This window comes from Seriola dumerili, unplaced genomic scaffold (assembly GCF_002260705.1).
Source record: "Seriola dumerili isolate Sdu_G_001 unplaced genomic scaffold, Sdu_1.0 BDQW01000167.1, whole genome shotgun sequence".
NCBI classification, from domain to species: domain Eukaryota; kingdom Metazoa; phylum Chordata; class Actinopteri; order Carangiformes; family Carangidae; genus Seriola; species Seriola dumerili.
The window spans coordinates 713,214-735,776 of NW_019174422.1; the positions used below are offsets into that span (position 1 = coordinate 713,214).

At 40.7% G+C, this 22,563-nt stretch overlaps 1 protein-coding gene across 1 annotated transcript in view; it reads right to left on the reverse strand.

Moving 5' to 3' along the window:
• The window catches only part of LOC111226896 (serine/threonine-protein phosphatase PP1-beta catalytic subunit), a 29,098-nt gene that overhangs the window by 864 nt on the left and 5,671 nt on the right, over positions 1-22,563 (reverse strand). Inside the window, exons 3-8 of the mRNA XM_022752204.1 lie at positions 7,536-7,667; positions 7,195-7,425; positions 5,003-5,107; positions 4,037-4,108; positions 1,442-1,593; positions 246-380 (exon numbers count right to left, since the gene is read on the reverse strand). Of these exons, the coding sequence (XP_022607925.1) occupies positions 246-380; positions 1,442-1,593; positions 4,037-4,108; positions 5,003-5,107; positions 7,195-7,425; positions 7,536-7,667 (827 nt within the window). The remainder of the gene's footprint in view (positions 1-245; positions 381-1,441; positions 1,594-4,036; positions 4,109-5,002; positions 5,108-7,194; positions 7,426-7,535; positions 7,668-22,563) is intronic.

Below are 22,563 nucleotides of genomic sequence, written 5' to 3' on the forward strand. Positions count from 1 at the left end.
CATCCGTCTCAGGTGATTCAATCACAAGTGAACAGCTCTAAATTCAGGTGTGAACGCACCCAAGATGCAATGAGGACGCATCTAGACCACAATCGGAGGCGGTCTGGACCACATGTTATTTCAAGGCTTACAGAAACTTTGTTTGTTTTTATCTTTCCAGGTGGGACTTCTACTGCTTTACTGTGAGGAGTTCATGGTCCTTTGTGTGTTTCGTACAGGTGCTGGGTGTCAGCACTTTCTCGTACCTGGAAGGAGCACATCAGGGTTTCATCCACGCTCATCATGCCGCCTGCATTGTCGAACTCTCCACAGTAGTTTGGAGCCGAGAACAGAGTCACCAGCTGCCGCTTGGCAAAGAACTCGTAACCATCTTCTACCACCTGGGGGCGTCAGACACACAGGGACGTTACTCAGTGCAGAACTGCTACACAGTATTTACATATACAGAGCATTCAGAAAGTCTTCAGACCCCTTCAGTGTTTTCACAGTCTGTTATGTTGCAGCCACATGCTGAAATCAAAATAATTCATTTCCCCCCTCATGAGTCTAATCTTAATACCCCGTAATGACATAGTGAAAACTGAATTTACAAATTTATTAAAAAGGAAAAACTGAAATATCACACTGACATAAATATTCAGACTCTTTACTATGACATTTGAATATTAGCTCAGGTTCCTCCGTTTCTCTTGATCGTCTCTGAGACGTTTCTACACCTTGATCGGAGTTCACCTGTGGTAACTTCAGCTGATTGGACATGATGTGGAAAGACTCACACCCGTCTATATCAGGTCTCACAGCTGACAGTGCAGATCAGAGCAGAAACCATGGGGAGGAAGGAGCTGCTGCAGAGCCACACAATACCACGTGATACTCAGAAGTGGTTTTCCTTCCGGAAGTTTCTCCATCTCCTCACAGGATCTCTGGAGCTCAGCCAGAGGGACCATCAGGTTCTTGGTCAGCTCTTGTACCAACTACAGGTGGACTCCAGTCAAGGTGTAGAAACATCTCAACGACGATCAAGAGAAATGGAGGAACCTGAGCTAATATTCAAATGTCAGAGTAAAGGGTCTGAAGACTTTTGTCAATGTTATATTTTAATTTTTCCTTTTAATAAATTTGCAAAAATGTCCAAATTTCTGTTTTCACTTTGTCATCATGGAGTATTAAGTGTAGACTCATGAGGGGAAAAAGGATTTATTTTGATTCTGGCATACAGCAGCAACAAAACAACATGTACATCATCATCTGATGGAGGTTTTTCAGCAGTGACGTACTTCATACAAATAAGTCAACTTTACACACATTGTGAAAACACAACTAGACAGATGTTTCTAGGAAGCCTGATACATCAGTGCAGCTGTTGTTATGGTGAAGGGAGGTAGTTTTCTGTGTATTTAAATGGCTGAGTAATGAGAGGGTGTGTGTTTGTGTGTAGTACCTGGTGGGCTCTGCAGATGAGGTCCAGGTCGTGGCGGTTCAGGAACTTGCTGACCACATCAGCTCCAAAGGTGAAGGAGACGCCACGGTCGTTCTCTCCCCAGCCCTGGACGTCCTTATCTGGGTCAGACCACAGCAGATCACACAGGAGGCCTGGAGGGGGGAAAAAACAGTATTTTTACTTCATCTTTACTTCATCTAGTTACCCAGTTAATGCTGTTCAGAGAGGAGTTAACTAACATACACACACACAAGTTTGTTTCTATATACTCATGGGGACAACTCACTGACATAATGTATTCCCTTGCCCCTTAACTTAACCATCACAACTAAATGCCTAACCCCTAACCTGGCCCTAAAACCAAGTCTTAACCCTCAAAAAAGCAGTCTGGACCCGTGATGGTGAGTCTCCACGGGTTAAGTGTGTATTCAGCTTTTTAGTCCCCACTGGGATATAAAAACAAGCACACACTCACTCACTCACTCACTCACACACACACACACGGGAGTCTCCCTGAAGGACCATAAGAGGATCTGAGAGACAGTGGCTGCCAGGGTCTGAACACTTGCTGCCTTATAAGGACAAAAACAACCAGGTTTAATGAGGAGGGCAAACACTCAATGACTGAGAGGAGCTTCACCTCCACTGGTTTTACTGGGACTTACAGACAACTATGTATTTCTTTTGGTGGTGGTGGGGGGGCAATTAAAAAAAAAAAAAAAGTTGTATCATTATATTATTTTATGATTAATACCAATTAAATGAACGGACCTCAAAGTGCAAATATTTATGAGGAGACACTTCCTGTGTCTTGGAGCTGGACGTGGTGTTAGGACCATAGAACATAAATCACCACAGACATATTCTTCATTAGCTGAGTTCACAAGGACTGGAACCAGGACCTGTACTTATCAGGCATCTCAGAATCACTGCAAGGAAACTGAAAGGAAAACTAGGTCCGGGTAGGATGAATTAATCTGAACATGTTTCTGGAGGACCTGTATGTTTGATTTATTACTGCAGAAACTTTTGGTTGTTACAAGCCAAAATCATCATTGGTTGCAAAGCTGTATTTTCCCTGTCGCTGTGAGGTTGTTGACTTTATAATGAAAAGCATAAGTGTGTCTTATGCATCCTACACAAGGTCAGTCAAAAATGATTAGACTTTTTGCCAAAATGCATCTTTTAATAAAGTCACAGTCATCAATAAACATCTCTTCTTCCACAGAGTGTGTGTGCATATCGATGCGTAAACACAATCTCCTCTCTCTCCTGAATATCAGCAGAGACACGAGTCATTTCAAGCTGAGAAAGCTGATGAAGTGTTTTTACTCCTAGGGCCGATTTCCTGCTCTGACAAGCTCAAATAAATATATGGCCAGATTTGTATTTTTACCCCTATGTAATGAAAATCAACAACCTGGCAGGACACGGTGCTACAACTGTGGATGTACTTTCTATTAAAATGGGAATGTCTGCCCTTTATATGTCAATTCAGAGTCATAGCTCATATTTATTTGTTTTAATCTCTGTCCCACATTATACACAGTGCACATTTAGAGGCTACAATAGAGGCTCTTGGAGAGGTTGGCTCTCTCTTCATCTACACCATGAATAAACTCCTCGAGTTCTAGTAGAGCACTCAGCTCAGAGCAGCTCTTCAGAGGAGAGTTTCACCTGAAAAATATTGCTGAAATAGATGCAAAATGACATTTAAAAAAACAAAAAACAAAAAACAAACCAAAAGTGAGTCTGTGCACAAGGTTCACAGCCATGCTGAAACTCTCAGCTGCTGTGTGTTTGTTTTATGTGCTCCTTGGGTAACTATCGATGCAGCGGAGCATGATACGGACGATTTCTGCAGCTGGCAGATCCAGAGAAAAACAGAAGGTCGGGGCTTTAAATATACAACAAACAATCCATCAAAAAACTGTCCGGATCAGGCCTGATCTGGATCCTATGTGTGAGATCAAGACAATCCTCTGGTTCACTTGTACATCAGTAATATCATCTGGAGCTGAAACAATTAGTTGATCAATTGATTAATTCACCAACAGAAACTTAAAATCGATTAGTTGTTTTATCATTTATAAAGCAAAAATGGGAAATATTCTTGTGATGATTTGATGCTTTTCTTTGGCACATGTGATGGTAAACTCAATGTCTTTGGATGTTCGACTTTTACTTGGACAAAACAATTGATCTGAGGACGTCATCTTTATCAGAAGGTGATGGCATTTTTTCCCCGTTATTTGTGGTCATTTTCAGCTCATTTGAACTATTTAGTAAAAATGTTGAGTAATTTAATCTATAAGAATGCACCACATTTCATAAGTTGATCATAAAGTGAGTTTCTATGTAAAATCTGAGTCTGAAAACTGACTGGTAAATGTATGGGCTTAGGGGTATAACAACCTTAAATGCAAGTGAACTACAAGTACAGGATCTCAGAATTGTATGATACCAAAGTAAATGTGCTAAATTACTTTTCACCGACTTAAGTGCAGCTGTGATGAAAACTCATTGTTCCTTACAGACGTACAACGAAATGAAAAACACCTGGCCTGCTGTGTGCATGTGTGTGTGCTGACCTACCTGTGTCAGGCACATCTGTGGGTCTCATGATGCGTCTGATCTGCTCCATAGACTGTAGGTCAGGAGAGAGACCTGTGGGCAACACAACAACACGGTTACACAAACACCAGTGCAGGTATTAACCCATATCCATCTATAAACTATCTCTGACCCATTTACTCCACATCAGATTAGCAAACAAAAACACTGATGGGAACTTTATGTTTCATACTCCAGCTCACATGTAGTGTAAACAATGACAGCAGAGCACGGCATGAAGTTTTGACGGACGGATGGATAGTGATGGATCAGGGCAAACGAAGAGTGAAAGCGCAAACATCAAGGACTTCAGTTCGAGAAACGTTAACACGAACACAGATGTGAATTTCTGAATTATATCCACCCAGACACATAATAATCTTTATTTACAGAGCACTTTTCTAAACCCACGTTACAAAGTGCTTCTCATAGAGTAGCTAATTACACAAACAAACAAGTCATACGAAACACAAGTGAAGTACAAATCATGAAAATAAAAATAAAAAATCGTGTCACCAGCTAAAGGGCAATCCAAAAAACAAACCAAAAAAAAAAACAAAAAAATCCATTAAAATCCATTAGGATCAAGTAAAATTAAGAAAATCACGAAAAAAGCTCCTTGATAAAAGTAGAATCAAGATTTGGAGCCAGTGGAAGAGGCTAAAACCGGAATAATATGGTCACTTCTCTTGGATTTTCTTAAAAATCTGACAGCTGAGTTCTGTACAGTCTATTAATAGATCTTTATTGCATTGCTTTTGCAATGGTGGAGGCATGAGGAGATGACAACATGTAAAATGGCCTCTGTTTCTTCGAAAGATGGAATAGATTGTATTTTGGAAATATGGTTTGTTGTTAGTGTGGATCCAGATCCAGTAGCATCAGTATGTGGTCATGTTTTAGCTTTTGTATAATGTGTAATGATCAGTAGCGTTTCAACATGAATACCTCCGTGACAGCAGAAGATCTTCTCGTCCACTATGGCAGCGATGGGCAGGCAGTTGAAGCAGTCGGTGAACGTCTTCCACAGCTTGATGTTGAATCTGCGTTTACCTGTAAAATCAACAAGACAGTGAGTCAGGAGGCCTCAAGGCAAAGAACCATACAAGGCGTTCAAAGTGTTTTTACAAGTTCAGTCCTGAGATACAGGGATCTAAGACAGATCTGGATTAAAGCGTGCAGTCCTCTTTCACCATGTTCAAAGTTACCAAGTGACCAAACCACTGGTTTCAGTGAATTCACCATTTACCTGATTAATTATATACCCGTTACTACTTTTAAATGACCACCTTTTAAGATGGCATATCATAAAAAGGTGCGCCTTACCAGAAAGGACCTTGTGTAAATTATTACATAGCAAAACAAAATGTTTGATTTTTATATTTTGAAGTTTATAATTTGCCTGGAAAGTTGTGTGTCAAGCACAGAGATTTTACAGTACTTGTGTCTTAGTATATCAATTTTTTTTTGCAAATTTATAAAACTCAACCACATTCATCAGACAACTGGAGTTACCAGTTAGTTTTTAGATGATGATTTTACATTAAAAACATGATGAGCTTATAAACTGAAACTCATTGTTAAGGATCAAACCGGCGGTTTCCAACCTTTCTGACTTGTGACCCTGTACAAAAAAAGATAAACTGTGTGCAGTTGGGGCCCCTAAGAGCCATTTCCCATCTAAACGTCTCTTTCATTCAAAGTTTGTGGCATTAAGAGGTCAAATTATCCAATGTTTCTCAAAAAAAAGCTCAAAATGATTGAAGGGAAAGGAAAAGTTAAACAGAATAACAACTGTTTTTACTTCTTCAATTCAGGTTTATCTTGTGACTCTTCGGAGGGGCCCGGCGCCGCCCGACCCCTAAGTTGATAACCACAAGATGTAACTACCAAACTAAAACTACCTCCACTATAACCAGTTAAAACAATAAAGTGTTGCTGAAACATTAATGCATTAATAATCTAATAATGTTAATATGATGATGTATCAGTTAAAGGGGCCACTTCTCTGCAGAGAAAGTACTTTCAACTTTTTCAAACTTTTATTCCAGTGAGATTTTGAATGCTGAATATATTTGATGAATAATAACAGTAGATTTACATTGTGTTGTTGGTGGTGGTGGAGTGTTTCCACCACTGGCTGCAATATCTTTGAAATTTAGGCTACGTCCACACGACTGTGTCCAGACTAGAGTTTTAGCTCTGTATCAGAAACGATCCATACCATCACACCTAATAATGCATACATCCATTCACGTACACTGGGCATGTGCGTGCCGGTGTGAACAGGAAGGAGGTTGTCTACTCTGCAGTTGGTTAGTTGCAAAAAATACTATGAATGAGGAACAGCGGGGATGGCTGTAGCATTACAATACAGAATTGAACTGCACAGCAGCTGCTAGGAAAGACAACAAGGTCAGTAAAGCTTGCATTTTAGGTTATCCATGTTTCATGCACCACTGGTAGTCGAGGCTGATAAGAACCAATCAGGGAATGACCGCGAGTGTCAACATCATCATTTGCAGAAGTCTCCGTTTTAAGGGCTCCAAAACTCAGAGAATAGTGCAGACAACAGGTGAAAACATAACAAGAGTGATGCATTTTAAAATTAAATCTAGCAGTGTGGATGAAGCCTTGAAGAGAGCTTGATTCAAGGTGAGACTAACTTTTTACATTTTCTTTTTTAGCTTTAAGGGAAGCTATGACATGCAACACTTTGTTCAGACTTTTAGACCCCACTGTATGTAGGCGGAACAGCACAATTTTCTCCATTCATTGTCTTGCTTTACTCTCTGGTCATTTGCTTATTATCCAAAAACAAAACTACTTTGTTACTGTTTTGCATTAGGGTCCTTATTTCAAGGTTAAAGGTGACTTGTTATTATCTGAAATTGAAACTACAATGCTAATTTTGATATTTATTGTCATATAATTTAAGCCTCACAATGACAATCACTTTTAACAGATAAAAAGTAACACTTCATCCTATTTGTTTTCCATTTTACCCTCTACAAAAAGAGTGTACTTATCTACATAAATGTCTAGAGGAACTAGCTGTACCACCACAGTGAAACCTGAGGGGAACTGAAAATGAAAACACACTCTACTTCTGTGTCACGATATGAGAACTGAGCACTCACACTCGTCATAGAAGCCATAGATGCGGTTGATGGAGGCACACTCGTGGTTGCCCCTGAGCAGGAAGAAGTTCTCGGGGTATTTGATCTTGTACGCCAACAGCAGACAGATGGTCTCCAGAGACTGCTTCCCTCTGTCCACGTAGTCGCCCAGGAACAGGTAGTTGGCCTCTGGGGGGAAGCCGCCATACTCAAAGAGCCTCAGCAAGTCTGTGTATTGTCCGTGGATGTCACCTGGGGCGGAAGATAGAGAGGAGGGCAGAGATGGATGAGCAGGACATAATAACAAGACAGACTACATAGTACAACTTAAGAGGAACAAGGTGAGATGGGAGGCTACTGACCACAGATTTTGAGTGGAGCCTCCAGCTCCAGGAGGATTGGCTGACTGAGGAAGATCTCCCGGGACTTGATGCAGAGGCCGCGCACCTCAGCCTCCGTCATCTGGACAATCTTCCCTGGACGACATCCTCGCACTGGTGGAGGGAAAGGAGAGGTGGAATAAGTTTAAAGAACAGTGTGTTTTTTGGAAGTCCAGGGGTGTCGCTAACAAAGCTACCCACTCCAGTTGGAGCGTTCTCATCTCTATCATTTTCCCAGATTTTTTTCTCGAGGCTATGGCTCCTTTGGTCGTCACATCCCCGTACACATCACCTCCCACAGGGTGAGCTTTTAAATTAACTTCAAACTAAATATGGAGGGGTCAGTAAACAGAGGATGGAAATAGCCTGTGTGAGCATTGTTGATGTTGCTGGGAGTGTTTTTGGAGACGCTTCCTGTTATGTAAGAGAGGAAAAGAGAAGGGGGGTGGGGTCCCACTGTCAACACTTGACTAGAAGGTCTTGGACTCCATGTCAATGACTATTAAATATGTAAGTCTGGTAATGAAGTCAGCAGGTCAATTACAGATGCTTAATAAAACTTAATGAACGAGGTCACTTGCAAAACGTATCCTTAAAAGGGTCAATGGTGGCAAGTGGCATAGCTTAAAGGTGACTATTACACTGTTCAAATTACCGTGTGACACTTTATGTGTAAATTTTAATACGCACACAGCAAAGGTGCAAACAAATGTGAGCTTCGATCCTGCATCATGGTGGTTTATAAAGTTAGTCGCAGGTTCAATCCATAAATGTGGCCATACGACAGAAGTATACACGATAATATTACCCTAATCTTTTCAGATGGCTTTTTCAAATGTAATATTTAATCTATCTGAGATTTTGACTGTTAGCTAAGATTTTACAATTTCTGCACCAATACCACAATGATTCTTTCATTAAGGTTTGTTTTTCTACATAACTCTTTACACTTGTTCACAAAATAAGCAAAACCTGAGCACACCAGTGTTTGGATGCCGCACAACAACTTTACCCAAAATGAATCAATTAACAAAAAAACAACAGACAAAGAAAATGAAAACACAACTGTGACTAGACATTCAATGTCAACAAGGGACAAAATGCATTCAGCATCCAAAAAGTATTAAATTACTTTTCAAATCAGCAATACTACGGCAAAACCCAGTATATGTCTGGGCTGCATGTGGTCAGTGCGATTGAGGATGTAGTCGAGAACTGTTGTGCAACCGCTGTAAACAACTGACATCATCGTGTCATATTTGCATTCAGCTTAGTATCAGCTGGTTTCAGCTCTTTATCTGTTCTCATCTCTCCTCCTCTCTGTGCTCACATATACAGCATTTTAATACAGCTGAACTCACAGTAAAGCTGTTCTCAGTTACATGGTTTTCTGCTGCTGTTGAAGACAAGGGAACAAGCTTGGAATAATGACTGAAGCACAGAACGTTAAGACTACATGTTAACCTCTTCTCAAGCTGCTAATCTGTGGCTATAATCTTGATTTTATAACCACGTCATCTGACAACATTAAATACATAAAGACAACGGCTGAGCTGTGATTTCAGCTGTATTTACTGTAAAATGTTCACTCACTGAGAAAGTTAGAAGAGACAGAACATCTTTATTATTTTGTTTCTCACACAGAGCACAGCCTCCACCTCTCTGCCACGCTGGCTCACAGGTCTAAGTAGCTAAGAGTTGTCCAAAAAGGTGCTATCTTGTCACTAAGTGCTGTTTGTTTCAATTCAGTAACAGCCAATGGGGAAACTCAGGCAGCTGACCAGTGGTGTCACTTGATCATGCAACTCTATCACTCAGTCAGTCAAGGACATTGGCATTTATAGAGCTGCCCCCACTGTTGCCAAAAAACATTACCTGGATTCAGTGTCCTATATGTGGGAGGTTTGCCTCCTTTATTTGTTATATAACATTATACTGTATATGTGTGTATTGGGATGTTGATGGGGCGAAACAAGACATTTTAAGACATCACTTTGAGCTAAATGAAATTCTAACAGCATGTTTCCCTATTTTCTGACACTAATGAGTATACAATTAATTATGCGAGAAAATGATATGCAGATTAACTGATAATGAGAATAATCGTTAACTATATAAAGAAGCCAGAAACAACCTCACACACCATCCTGATAATATACTGAAGAACAGCTGCGCAACGTGTTTTATTTTGATAGAACAGTTTTCCATGAGCTGGCCACACTGTATACAGTTCTCTGTCAGCATTGCTATGTGAAAGTAACTGAGAGCAATGATGTTATATCTTAGTATACATTAGCAGATACAGGATGACTTATATGTGCGCTAAAAGTAACCCAGCACATCATCGCAAGCTCCATTTGAGTAGAAAGCATGTGTCAGACTGTCTAACTTTCAAAATAAAAGGCTCTGTGTTATTTATGAATAATATTCCTGCAGATAAATGGCCTCTGGAAATCTCTACATTTCCTAACATTGCTTTGAAAGCTCACACACAAGTATGGCTACTGTAAAGCTGACACATAAAAACCAGCATCGACGACAACCACATGTAGCTACCTTTGCAATTTCAACTTTCCCTGCAGTATCTCCATGTTTTGCCACTGCCCTACATATTCTCCCTGTGCTCAGAAGAATGGCAGCATCACAGACACCTCCTCTTTTCCCCCTGCCTGGTAAACCACAGAAGTGGGCCAGAGCTGACTAAGAGCTGCTGCTGTCAGATGACACCACAGCAACATGATGGAAATCCAAGCAGGCGTCAAACGCCACTTAATAGGTAAATCAAACAGACGTGGTCAGAGGAGCCCAACAGCTCGGTAGGCAGAGGAGTTTGTTTTTAAAAGGAGAAGAAAAAAAAGCATGTAAAAGTCTTTCTCCTCTACAATGAGAGGAGGTATGCATGTCAGATTCCTGCAGGTGACTCCCGCTCTGAAGGTATTTTACATACACAGTTTTAAAGGACAACAGTGTGTGCAGCACATAGAGGATGCATCAGTGTGTGTGAGTGTGTGTGCACGCGCGCAACGTGACCCTGCTATTTCTGCCTGAAGACCTTAGGCAATAAACACTCCACCACAGCCAAACACAACCTCCGACCGCACACGCCCCACCTGAGGCGTAAGACCGAGGCTATATTTAGACTGTTCCAAAAGGTAGAATTTCACAGGTGAACATAAACACACCACGAGCCAAATCATGTGGAGAATTTGTGACATTTTAATGCTGCAAAACTGACGGGGGCATGACGCCCTTAAAAATCCTCCCATAACATGTTGTATTATTGGTATTTATGCACAACATATCCTTCAGTGAGCACAATACACAAGCAAGGAGCGCCGCTGTGATGCCAGCTGAGTGATGACGCGTTTGCAGATCTGTGCTAGCTCAGCTGACAGGGAGGGAGGCCTGATACACACAGCACCACTAGTGTCACTTGCCTGGGAGGATCCCCTTTTATCATATGGTTAAGGCAGAGCCGGGAGAAAACACACACACACACACACACACACACACACAGACACACACACACACACACACACACACACAGACACACACACACACACACACACACACACAGACACACACACACACACACACACACACACAGACACACACACACACACACACACACACACAGACACACACACACACACACACACACACACAGACACACACACACACACACACACACACACAGACACACACACACACACACACACACACACAGACACACACACACACACACACACACACACAGACACACACACACACACACACACACACACAGACACACACACACACACACACACACACACAGACACACACACACACACACACACACACACAGACACACACACACACACACACACACACACAGACACACACACACACACACACACACACACAGACACACACACACACACACACACACACACAGACACACACACACACACACACACACACACAGACACACACACACACACACACACACACACAGACACACACACACACACACACACACACACAGACACACACACACACACACACACACACACAGACACACACACACACACACACACACACACAGACACACACACACACACACACACACACACAGACACACACACACACACACACACACACACAGACACACACACACACACACACACACACACAGACACACACACACACACACACACACACACAGACACACACACACACACACACACACACACAGACACACACACACACACACACACACACACAGACACACACACACACACACACACACACACACGCACACACACAGTGATCCAATGACCTTGACTCGCATCATTACGCACTTGTGTGTGGAGGTATCCCAGCATCCTTTACTGTCACCCCTGCACTGCAGCTTCCCCAGTGAGGAGAAAGAGAGGGAGCGAGAGATACTGAGAAATAATGAGAGAGAGGGAGAGCGCAGGAGGTGGTACCCACATCTGATCACCATGGCAACCCAGCAAGACCAATTTCCATCCTGCAAGGTGTTGGTGAGCGGAGCTGCTGCTGTATCTCGAGGGGGGAAAGGAGCTGATTTGCAGATGTATCTCTGCCAACCCACGCACTGCATACTAACATGTAGCGCAACTGACAGCAGTGAAGGAAACCCGATGAGACCCACACACTGTATCTGTACCACCACACTGGCACAATCCCACTTAAAAATTAAACTTCCCAACATCAATACTTCTAAATCATACAACCTGATTTTGTTAAAACGCCCTAAAAGCTTCCAAATCCCCCAAAACAAACAGCTAAGAAGTTTGAAGATTTGGAGGTGCCTTTTAAAAAGACAAACAAAAAAAAAGACAGACAGAAACTATTGTATATAATACATTTAAACTGTAAATGTTACTATTAAGTATCAGTTTCAGTAGATAATGATACATACTGATCATTTTGTCTTTCATCACACTGACTCAAATAGAAATGGCCTGTCCAGCCTGCTGCTCCACACACTCAGCAGTGACAGCAACAGGTAGCAATTTGCCTGCCAGCTAAATGTTTCAGCTGTGACGACGATTACAACAAAACAGCTGTGTAGCATCGTCTGTGGCTCTGAAGGAGCTTTGTCACATCTGAGAAAGTACTCCTGTGGGGGGGGGGGGGGGGGGGTATTATATGAAACTGAGTATCTTCTTCTATCACTATTTTCTGAGATTTTATTTACCAAAGAATTATCTGACTAACAGACACCTGTAACCAATCATTAGTTGCAGACTGACATTTCTAAGACAAGGAGTACTAACAATCAAATAAGTGTAAACTCAAGCTAAATGACACAAAGGCAGACAGTCCACACAGATGCAGTGTTTATCAGTGAGTGTCACTACTTTCTCAGTGGTAGCAGTGAGAATAAACCCTGAGTCTGTGGCTAAAACAGCTGTCGAACTTCACTTCATGACTGCCTAGTCTGAACCGGCTTTTTCCAGCTTGTTCTTACACATGATCACAGCAAATCTCCTCGATCTTCCAGTTTATCCCTCCTAATTTGGTCAGGTACATACGTCGGTTTCCCTGGGCTTTTAGGTTTGGGTTTGGTCACACACTGACCATTCTCCACTCTTGGGGTGCTGCAGCACCCTCTCACCCCTCTTCTCACGCCCCTTTCCCTAATGCTTCCCCTCCTCCTTTCCCCTTCATTTATTTATCTATAAGTTGTATTCTTGGCTGTGGCTGAACTCCAAGTCACCATCCTCCTCCGCCTTGCCAGTGAACTGTTTTGATGTCAGATGCCGACGCCTCACACCCCTCCCAGAGTCCTCTTTGCATTCCAGACAGCACAGACTCTTCAGACAGTCACAGCTCTGGCTGTACTGGGCCTCAGTGCAGCCTGGGATACACTCTGGTCAGGGCTTCTGCAAAGTCCATCAAATCCAACAGTTTAAAATATTTTCTATTTTTTAAAAAAGCATTCTGGATGGAACCAGGTCTTTAGGACTATGACTAAAATTATACTTCACTAGAAAAGCATGCACATGGAAACCACAGCATTTTCACAGATCTAAAATTGTACTGTTGAATTTAGGTTTTTTTTTTCTCATTTATTTCTGCAGTTTATGCATCTTACAATAAGTGAACAACTGTAGCCTATAATTAAAGTGCCACAAAAAGAAAATTAAGGCTTTAACTAATGATTCTATTTGTTATCCATTAATCAAGTGATCGATTAATCATCTGGTCTATTAAATGTATGAAGGTAATGAAAATTGTTCAGTCCACAGTGATGAGTTCAGGTGTGTTGTTTTGTCCAACCAACTGTCCATAATTCAAAAACATTTCTTTTGCAATGACATAAAACAAAGAAAAGCATAAAATGATCACACGGAGAAGCTTCAGTGGATCCATGGATTTTCTGTCAGTCAATCATTTCAACTAAAGATAATGACTTTTTTAAGAAGCTAATTTCAGGAATATCTGAGTATCTTTGGGCATGGAACTGATGGTCCGACAAAACAAGTATTATAATTACAATTTTCACTATTTGCTGATAACAATCCAGAGAATAATCAGCAGATCAGTCAATACTGAAGATTTTTGTTAAGCTCCTTCCCCTAAATTTGCGGATTGAACTTGCTGAAACCATTGATTATTATAATCAATTAATCTGCTGATTATTTCCTCTACTAAACATTTGACCTACATAACATCAGAAAACAGAGCAATGTCATCAGGAGTCTTGATTTGTTCGACTTAAAGTGTGAAAACCAAAGATGTTTAATTAAATCTAATGTTAAGAGAAGAAAAAGCAGAAAATGTTCAGACATGAGAAGCGTAAGCAACAGCATGTTTGTAGTTTTTTAACTTTAAATTATAACTGAAAAAGTTAATCAATGATCAAAACGATTATCAGCTTATCAAAAACATATGTTATGTTATGATTGTGCAGAGTTTTGTTAAACCATCCTCTGAGAGAACCTATAATTACCCTCTTAATGCACTACGCCCCAACGCTGCTCACTAACCTTTGTTGATCTTTGTAGGTAAAAATGAGCCACTGTTCCCTGACGTCCAGCTGCCAAGCACTTGGCAACTTAATTCACTAAATATTTGGGAGGATGACTTGGTTACTGCCCAACCCACCATTATGCTCAACGTTGAACAACACCGGAGCTGTGTTACGACATTCAGCACAGCATGACACACGGTGTGAGCACACAGTCAAACTATGACTGAGTTAGGTCAGTCTGAAGACAAACCCAGCATGTAGTAGAGACAGGCCTGTGTGAACTTTCTCCAGAGTCAGAGGTTCAAGAGTTTACTTTTTATTCTCTATGGATTCTTTTATCAGTGTTTCCCAAAACTGCCAGTACAAAAGTAGGGAAATAGAAACATGTATAAAGACATCTAAAAGGCAAAAGGGGATAGTTTTCTACAAGTTGTTTTCAGTCATCAGTTCTTCTGCTCCATTGGTTACAAACTCCTTACTAAGGGTCAAGGAGGTCAACTATTTTTCCATTCATTTAAAAGAGCAGAGTTCACTTGAACAGAGCGGGTTAGAGAGAGAGAGAGAGAGAGAGAGAGAGAGAGAGAGAGAGAGAGAGAGAGAAAGATAAGTGAATTACAGACAGATCGCCTCTTCACGGCATTGCCATATATGGGCGCTACTGTATGGAGGAAGGAGGAAGTCAGACGGGACAAAGGGGGGGGTGCTTGAAGCCTCTGGTGTTGTATGTGATGGAGAAACAAGACTAGTCAGGCAGCGCAGGCCACGTCTCCATCACTGAGTGAAGGTCCACAACAATGTAAGGGCTGTCACATCAACAAGAAAACACACACTGATGTCAGTGCAATGTCAGGAGCTTAAAAATAGGTCTGCCCCCTGTAAGTCAATTCTTCAACCGTTGAGCTGTTAGCACGCTTTTCAGTCCGTTCTTTGCGTTAGTTGCAATGAAACAGCTTTACGATGAAGTCTACGTTCATTTCTGTTGAGATCCTGCCTGCTCAGTATATTCTAGTGCTTTAGTTATTGCTGCTTTATTACTTTTCTTGGCTGGATTCTTTGGGGTATTTGCTCTAGAACATGTTTCATCTTGTCTTAATCTTACAGATTTGTTTGTTTAAAAATGTGCAAGGTCTCTATGCTGCAACATAGAGACACAATCAAAACAAAAGGATGGGTAGTGTTTTTAAATTTCCGATACAAGTACCAAAAATTATACTTTTTCAACACCTTAAAGAAATGTAAACATGCTTTTCTACAAATCCCTTTTTTGGGCTGCCCAGTAACATAGTGGTTTAGACACATGGTTTGAGCAACATATAACTGCAACATCCCCAGTTCAATTGTGGCTGGGGAATTGACTGTTGTTAATTGTCAAATAAAAAAGGTAAAAATGCCAAATAATAATTAAAAAACTAACAAATTTTAGTTTTAAAGAACAAAAAAACAAGATTAAAAATCTGATCTGATATTCACTGTCAGGTTCAGAAGCTGAAAACACAACACTGATATAATGTCTACCGCCTGATATCGCCTATGTCGAAAACATATTAGCAAACAACTACTCATGTATACATCCAGTAGACAAAGAGCAACATTAGCATTCACAAAGATACTCAATAACAAAAGATGACGTATTAGAAGCAGCACCAATGGTGTGAAGTGGTGTACACTTCCTGTCTCCTAACTGGCCGTGGTCGTGATTGCTTGTTCATGTCAAAACATAACAACAATACCTGCCAGCTTATACAGTATCTGATCAACCGAGTACAAGATCATATCAGTCTAATAATATTGTCTTTTTTCTCCTCCAAAAATAAATAATAACAACAGTAATAGTATTATTATGCAAAGAAACAAGTTTTAATTCATCTGACGTATCAGTCTTCTGTTCATGTGGTTGGAATGTGGTGTTGGCAGCACTAGAGCAGTGATACCAGACCAGAACCAACAGCGAGATCTGTGTTGCTAGATTTCATTTCATAGTTTATTGCTGAGACAGCGACAGGTGACACAAGAGGCGGGGAGGTGGAGAAACCATGTGACACGGTTACAGGAAATGATTGTAAGTGCACAGTCTCCTTTCTCAACTGGCTCTGGCATTCATTTCAAGTCATTTTAAGTCCAATAATCACTCTACTTTTAGCTCCATTTTGGTCACCACCAAACCTAAGAAAAATATCTGGCTCTATAGCTACTATATACTCCACTATGTTCACCAGCTAGTGACTAATTTTGTCTCTCTGCTGCACACAGTGGATTTAAGGCTTTTGTGTTGAAACACAGCTGCCCACTGACGTTGGGAACAAAGTTGATGAGAGTGGTACAAGTGAAACAAAACATTCAAGTTGCAAGCATTAAAATCAAAACAATGGACTGAAATATGCTAAAATGTTGGTATTGAGTGAGGAGAAATTTATCTGTGGGTTTGTCACTATGCACAACACCTTTCACAATACATGTAGTTGTTTTCCCCATTGTTGATACAAAAATATTGATTAGTGCAGATTTAATATTTTCAATAATATTGACTTGAAATGGCAAGATTAGCAAAAACATGATTTTTTCATTTTCTATAGCTGCCAAGAAAAGATTTTCCAAGGATCTAATTGGTCAAGCAGACCCATGAATTTTTGAGCAGGTATGACTGTGCATGTTTCACTCGCTGCTGCACCTCGCAGCACCAATAAAGATGCCCCATCAGACCTTTTTTAGCTCGCCACATCCATTCTCCATTCTTCCCGGCTGGGCACGAGGCCAGCAGCTCCCCTTCACTACTCCATCTAACCCTCTCCCACACAGGGGCAATGGAAAACAGTGACCCCTCAGTGAACGAGAAACAAAGTAACTCTGGCGAGGAGAGCGGGAGCAAATCTTAAGGGAGAAATCCTGACTGCGATGGCATTTCTGTGCAGGCTTTGCATTTTCCGAGGACATTTTGTTCGCCTTTAAGTGCCACGGGTGAATGGATGTCTTTGTGAGGCAAAAGAAAGGATGAAATTGAGAGGAGAGACTGGGGGAAAAATAAACAGGAGGCACTGCTCTAGACAGAGAAAGTGGGAGAGACGGAGAGTGGGAGGAAAACGAGAGAAATGTAGGGAGAAGCTGAAGCTTGCATGGAGGAGACAGAAGAAGAGGGAGTAAATAGAAGGACTGGGGAAGGGGAGGGGTTATCGGAAAGCCTAGCTGGACAGCTGAAAAGCCGGGGTGAGCTCTGTGCCACGTTTGGTGCCAGGGGGTGAACGTTCCCCACTGCACAGGCTCCACCATTGTTGTTTCCATAACAGAGTGCCACGCCAGCAGCCTGAGCACCACGCACTACAGCAGCAGTCCTCCATGTCCGACGAAAACAAGCAGGGTGACTCCAACGTACAATGCATTATGAAAGAGCAGAGGACAGGCCTAATGGTACATTATCAACTGCTATATATTATATACGCATATATACAGTATATTACTTGTAGTGGGACAGAAAGTGGCCAGAAAAAGAGAAACACTGATAAATCATAGTCTTCTGGATGGGTCCTTTTTAGGCTGGAGACCTGCCACCACCTCTCACACACACACAACACCTATTAAATGGTAAAAAAAATAAACTCTGGGATACAAAAATGCGTACACTCTAAATTTAGGAGAGACTATGATAGAAGAAGAAATAATATTACTCTTACAAATGCAACAATAGTTCACTGCTACAGCCTTATTTGGTCTGGCATGACCTGTAACTAATGGTCGCTAATGTTAGGTAATGGTAAGACAATTGAAGTAGACATTACTATATATTAAGGACATAACACCTTCACTTGTGCTGCTTTTATGCTATGCTATTCTTTAGCATCTGTCAATATACTTTAATTGACACTCAGAGTAGCCACTGTAAAAAGTTACATAAAGTCACTTTAAGACTTTGTTGAATTTAGTTGATTTAATAAAATCACTAAAAAGTACTTAGAACACATTAGAGGTAAGTTTAACAAAGCATATAATCTTTAAGAATATATACAGCATGGTTATTGGTATGTATGTTTGTCCTGAACCATAACAGGATGTTTAGTACATGACTTTTTTCAGTTAGCATATGCAGAACGTAAATTCTCAAGTGCCAGAGTTTCACCCTGACAGATGTGGAGGAGAGATAGGTGTTGTCTGTTAGCTAGACCATGCTAGTTGTGTTCGCCCATGGAACTATAGGTTATGTTGAATGCAAATAATAAAAATCAGACCTAGAGGAGCCAAAGCTGAAGTCCCTCAGGAATTATACACTCCCACTCCCAATGGATGGACTGCTACAGACTGGAAGGCTACAGGCAGCTACGTAACTGTGTAAAACTTTGAAAGTAGTTTAGGATGTTGTACTGCTGGTGATTATCATTTTAGGCTAATCATAAATATACTGCTCTTATTTTAATGGGCATTTCTTCCCCATTTAGTAATTATTTGTGAATATGCAGGTTGTACCGTTTTGTAAAAATGATGGAGTATTACTGATATATTGACATTTTTTCCTTTTGACCATATGCCAACGTTGCAATAGCTATATTATTAATTAATACCAATGTGCTGCCGTTTAATCTTTACAATTTTAAAAATCAATGACAAGTGTTATCTGTTTAATTTCCCTTGCTGTACTGAGAGCACACAACATTGAGGTATATATATATACCTATGCACTGAATTTGTGTCTGAAGTAACTTGAAATAATACATTTATTTGCAGTATTTTGGTGCTTGACTTTAATCAAGCAATTTCCTGATGATCTTTGCCTGATGAGGCTCTAGCATGGAAAGAAATTGAAACTGATACATTGATTTTTGCAAGTTAGAAAGTATGCAGGTTTTATTGTTTGCTACTTCTGATACATGCATCCTGCTCCTACACACCTGCCTCACTAATTAGGCGTGCAAAGTGTTCTTCTGTACCGACATTCCCCTAAGATAAAGTCTCTACACTTGACTATAACCACACCTTTCTTACATAATAGAAAATAAATAGTTTGCCTGCATTGAACGCAGATTATCCAAACCCTGTTCAGCTCAATAGTCAGTGACAAAACAAAACCTGGACAGCTCCTAAACAGAGATTTTATGTTCCCATACTGGGTTACAACTTGGCTGGCGTCTTTGCCCATAAACCAAAATGATAAAATGACTCCAAAAAGCAACTTTTCCATCCTGCCTTTCCCCTCTCACTGGCTGATGTATGGGGCTGTGTTGTTGATTCTGCCACATAAAGCCTACGGGCCACCTGTGCTGGCAGGCCAGACAGAGGGCTTGTTGTCGCTAAAGCCTGGCCCAGTGTGGGCTTAGCATGGGAACGCTGGGAAAGCTGGGGCCTGTAATAGCTACTTTGCTGAATCACATTACATAGACACGATACAGCACTAGTAAAAACTAATGAAGAGGAGGAGGAGGGGCCAACAAAGAAATAAACAAACCGAAAAACACAAGGCTGGTTAACAAACTGTATGCAAACACAGCAGTAAATGTGCAGTCTTGCTGAGGAATGCTGCTGCTGTCCACTGTGTTGAGACAACTGAAGGATTTCTATGAACACTGTGAAAAATGCAACGTCAGCTCAAACAAGCTGTAACCAACTGTAGTGACTCTGCTGTGAAGTCTGAAACATGCTACTGAGAGTTGTACTGAAACAGCAGATGATGATTAATTTCCCAGTGTCATACAGTACTGTGAAATGTGGCTGTGATAGGACATCACACCCCAGTGATACAACACCAAACTGCATATTAAGTACTTGTTTTTAACAACTACACACTTTGCATTAGGATTAACCACCAATGCCTGTAAATGCAACCGCCTGTGTGACTAACACAGGAATAACATCTGGATCCGAAATTATGCATCTTATTACACATTAACTGTCCCAGCTATTAGTTTATCCAAAATGGCAAACTGTGTTGGAGTCCACTGTGGCAGAGCTTCACAGCCAGATGTGAACCAGTGACAGGACTGAACATGGCCAACAACAAGAAGAGTGAGTGAGGCTTAATGCAAACACTGACTCCTAAATGTTAACATCCAGACATACAAATGCAACTTTATTCATGCAGACAAATGGCTTTGGTGATTATATCTATGAACCCTTGTGTTGCTTTGCTGATAACTGTGACTCACAAGATTGGTCACAAGACAGCAAATGACAAGCCATTGTATTCACTGTGACAAATGAAACCAGAGAACCTGCACGCCGAGGCCACTGAGGAGGCTTCAGTGATTGTAAACCATGTTGTCACTCGATCAGGTTTAGCCTGTCGGCTAGACAACGCCTCTCAACCCCTCCACCAGACAACTGCTGAAGGACACATGCACTGCGTGTGTGTGCGTGTGTATCTTTGGATGTCCACCGACTGAGGTGGTTACATTTGAAAATGCGGCTCTTCCTCTACATTTCATTTACCCAAACCCAAACGTTTTCCACAAACAGGTTTCTGATGAAACCAACACTTGTTTTGTGCTGTGGACACCAAAAAAGCAAAAAAATAAATAAAAGCAAACATACACAAAGATGATGCTGCACAGACACAATCAGCTGATGCCACTTGTTCATTTTTGCCAACAGAGTTGATAAGAACACAGGAATTGTCATTTACTTTTATTTGGATTTTTGCTACAATCCGGCATGTTTACATTTTGTATTTTATACTGATGTTTATTAACATGCATTGTCCCTATTAAATAAATAAATAAATAAATAATGTTGTTCCAAAAGTGGTCTTGGTTCATAATCAACACTATTATACTGTTCTCAGAATGGATCCTGAATTGTTTTTCAAATACGTTGTGCATAAAAGGGACCTGGTGATTGAATTTTATTTAAAGTTCAAGACAGTCCACTGTTAAAAAGACAGCTTCTTTTAAAAGTTCAATGCGTGGTGTTTCCTAAGTCAATGAGTAATCATGTTAAATAATCGCGATTATGATTTTTGCCATAATCAGGCTGCCCTAATTTAGGCATTTTAAATCTTCCGGTTTTCTGTTATGTGAGTTTATTTGATAAACTTTTTCTTTGTCCATGTAGAAAAGTAAAAACATACCAAAATACTACTTGTGGCAGCTTAAGTGTAACACCAACATCAATGTACCCAAACAAGACAGTGGAAAAAGAACACCTGAGCTGAAAGTCTACTGTATTACAGTATTCCCCTTTTTAAAGTGTACCCCTGTGTGTATGTGTCACTAAAAGGGTAGGTTAATTTCTACCAGGGACAGCTGTGCCTGCTGACATTTAATAGTTGAGAGAGCCCTCCATATATGCGCCAGTGTCTGTGACTGAGTATAAAGGTTCCTGGCTGGAACCAGAGTTCACTTAAAAAAAAAATTAAGATCAACAGTTGAGAGGGTGAAGGAAATCCTTCCCTACCTGAGGGAAAATATCCCTTTATTCTTGCAAAGAAGAAGAAATGAATGCCCAGTGTGGGAAATTAAAAACTGAATGAAAACAACTCTGATCTTCTTGAGTTGAATGATAGGAGAAACACGCTGACAGGTTATTTAGTAAACTTCTAAATAAAAGAGGGCTGTAGATGTGATCTGGTTAAGTAAACTAAGATGAGGAATATCGAGGCTTCATCAGTAAGGAAAAGCCAGTGAGAGGTCTTTGTGTTGTGGAAAGGTCAAGTCTTAAAATAAAATGCACCCCTTACGAAAACAAACTGATACACCATTGACAGTTTGTGTTTGTGCACATTTGTATTTCTGCCTATGTATGGCCCAAATATGTCTGCTTGTGTTAGACTAATGTCACTCTGCCTTTGTTGCTCTTATACAAATACAGAAAATATTAACCAGTCAGCCCTGGTCACCTCATATGATACAGAATCTGATTCTTATATCATTTCAATTCATGTTAAGTTTATATTCATGTATAAGCTTCACATTTGATCAAAATATATCCAAAATCACAATATGGCCAAGTGCAATATCCAAATCTCAGGAGCTGTAATTTAAAAGGTAAAATGTTTCACAAATTGTTGTGCATTGTCAGTACTATAAGTGTTGTGGTGCTACAGAG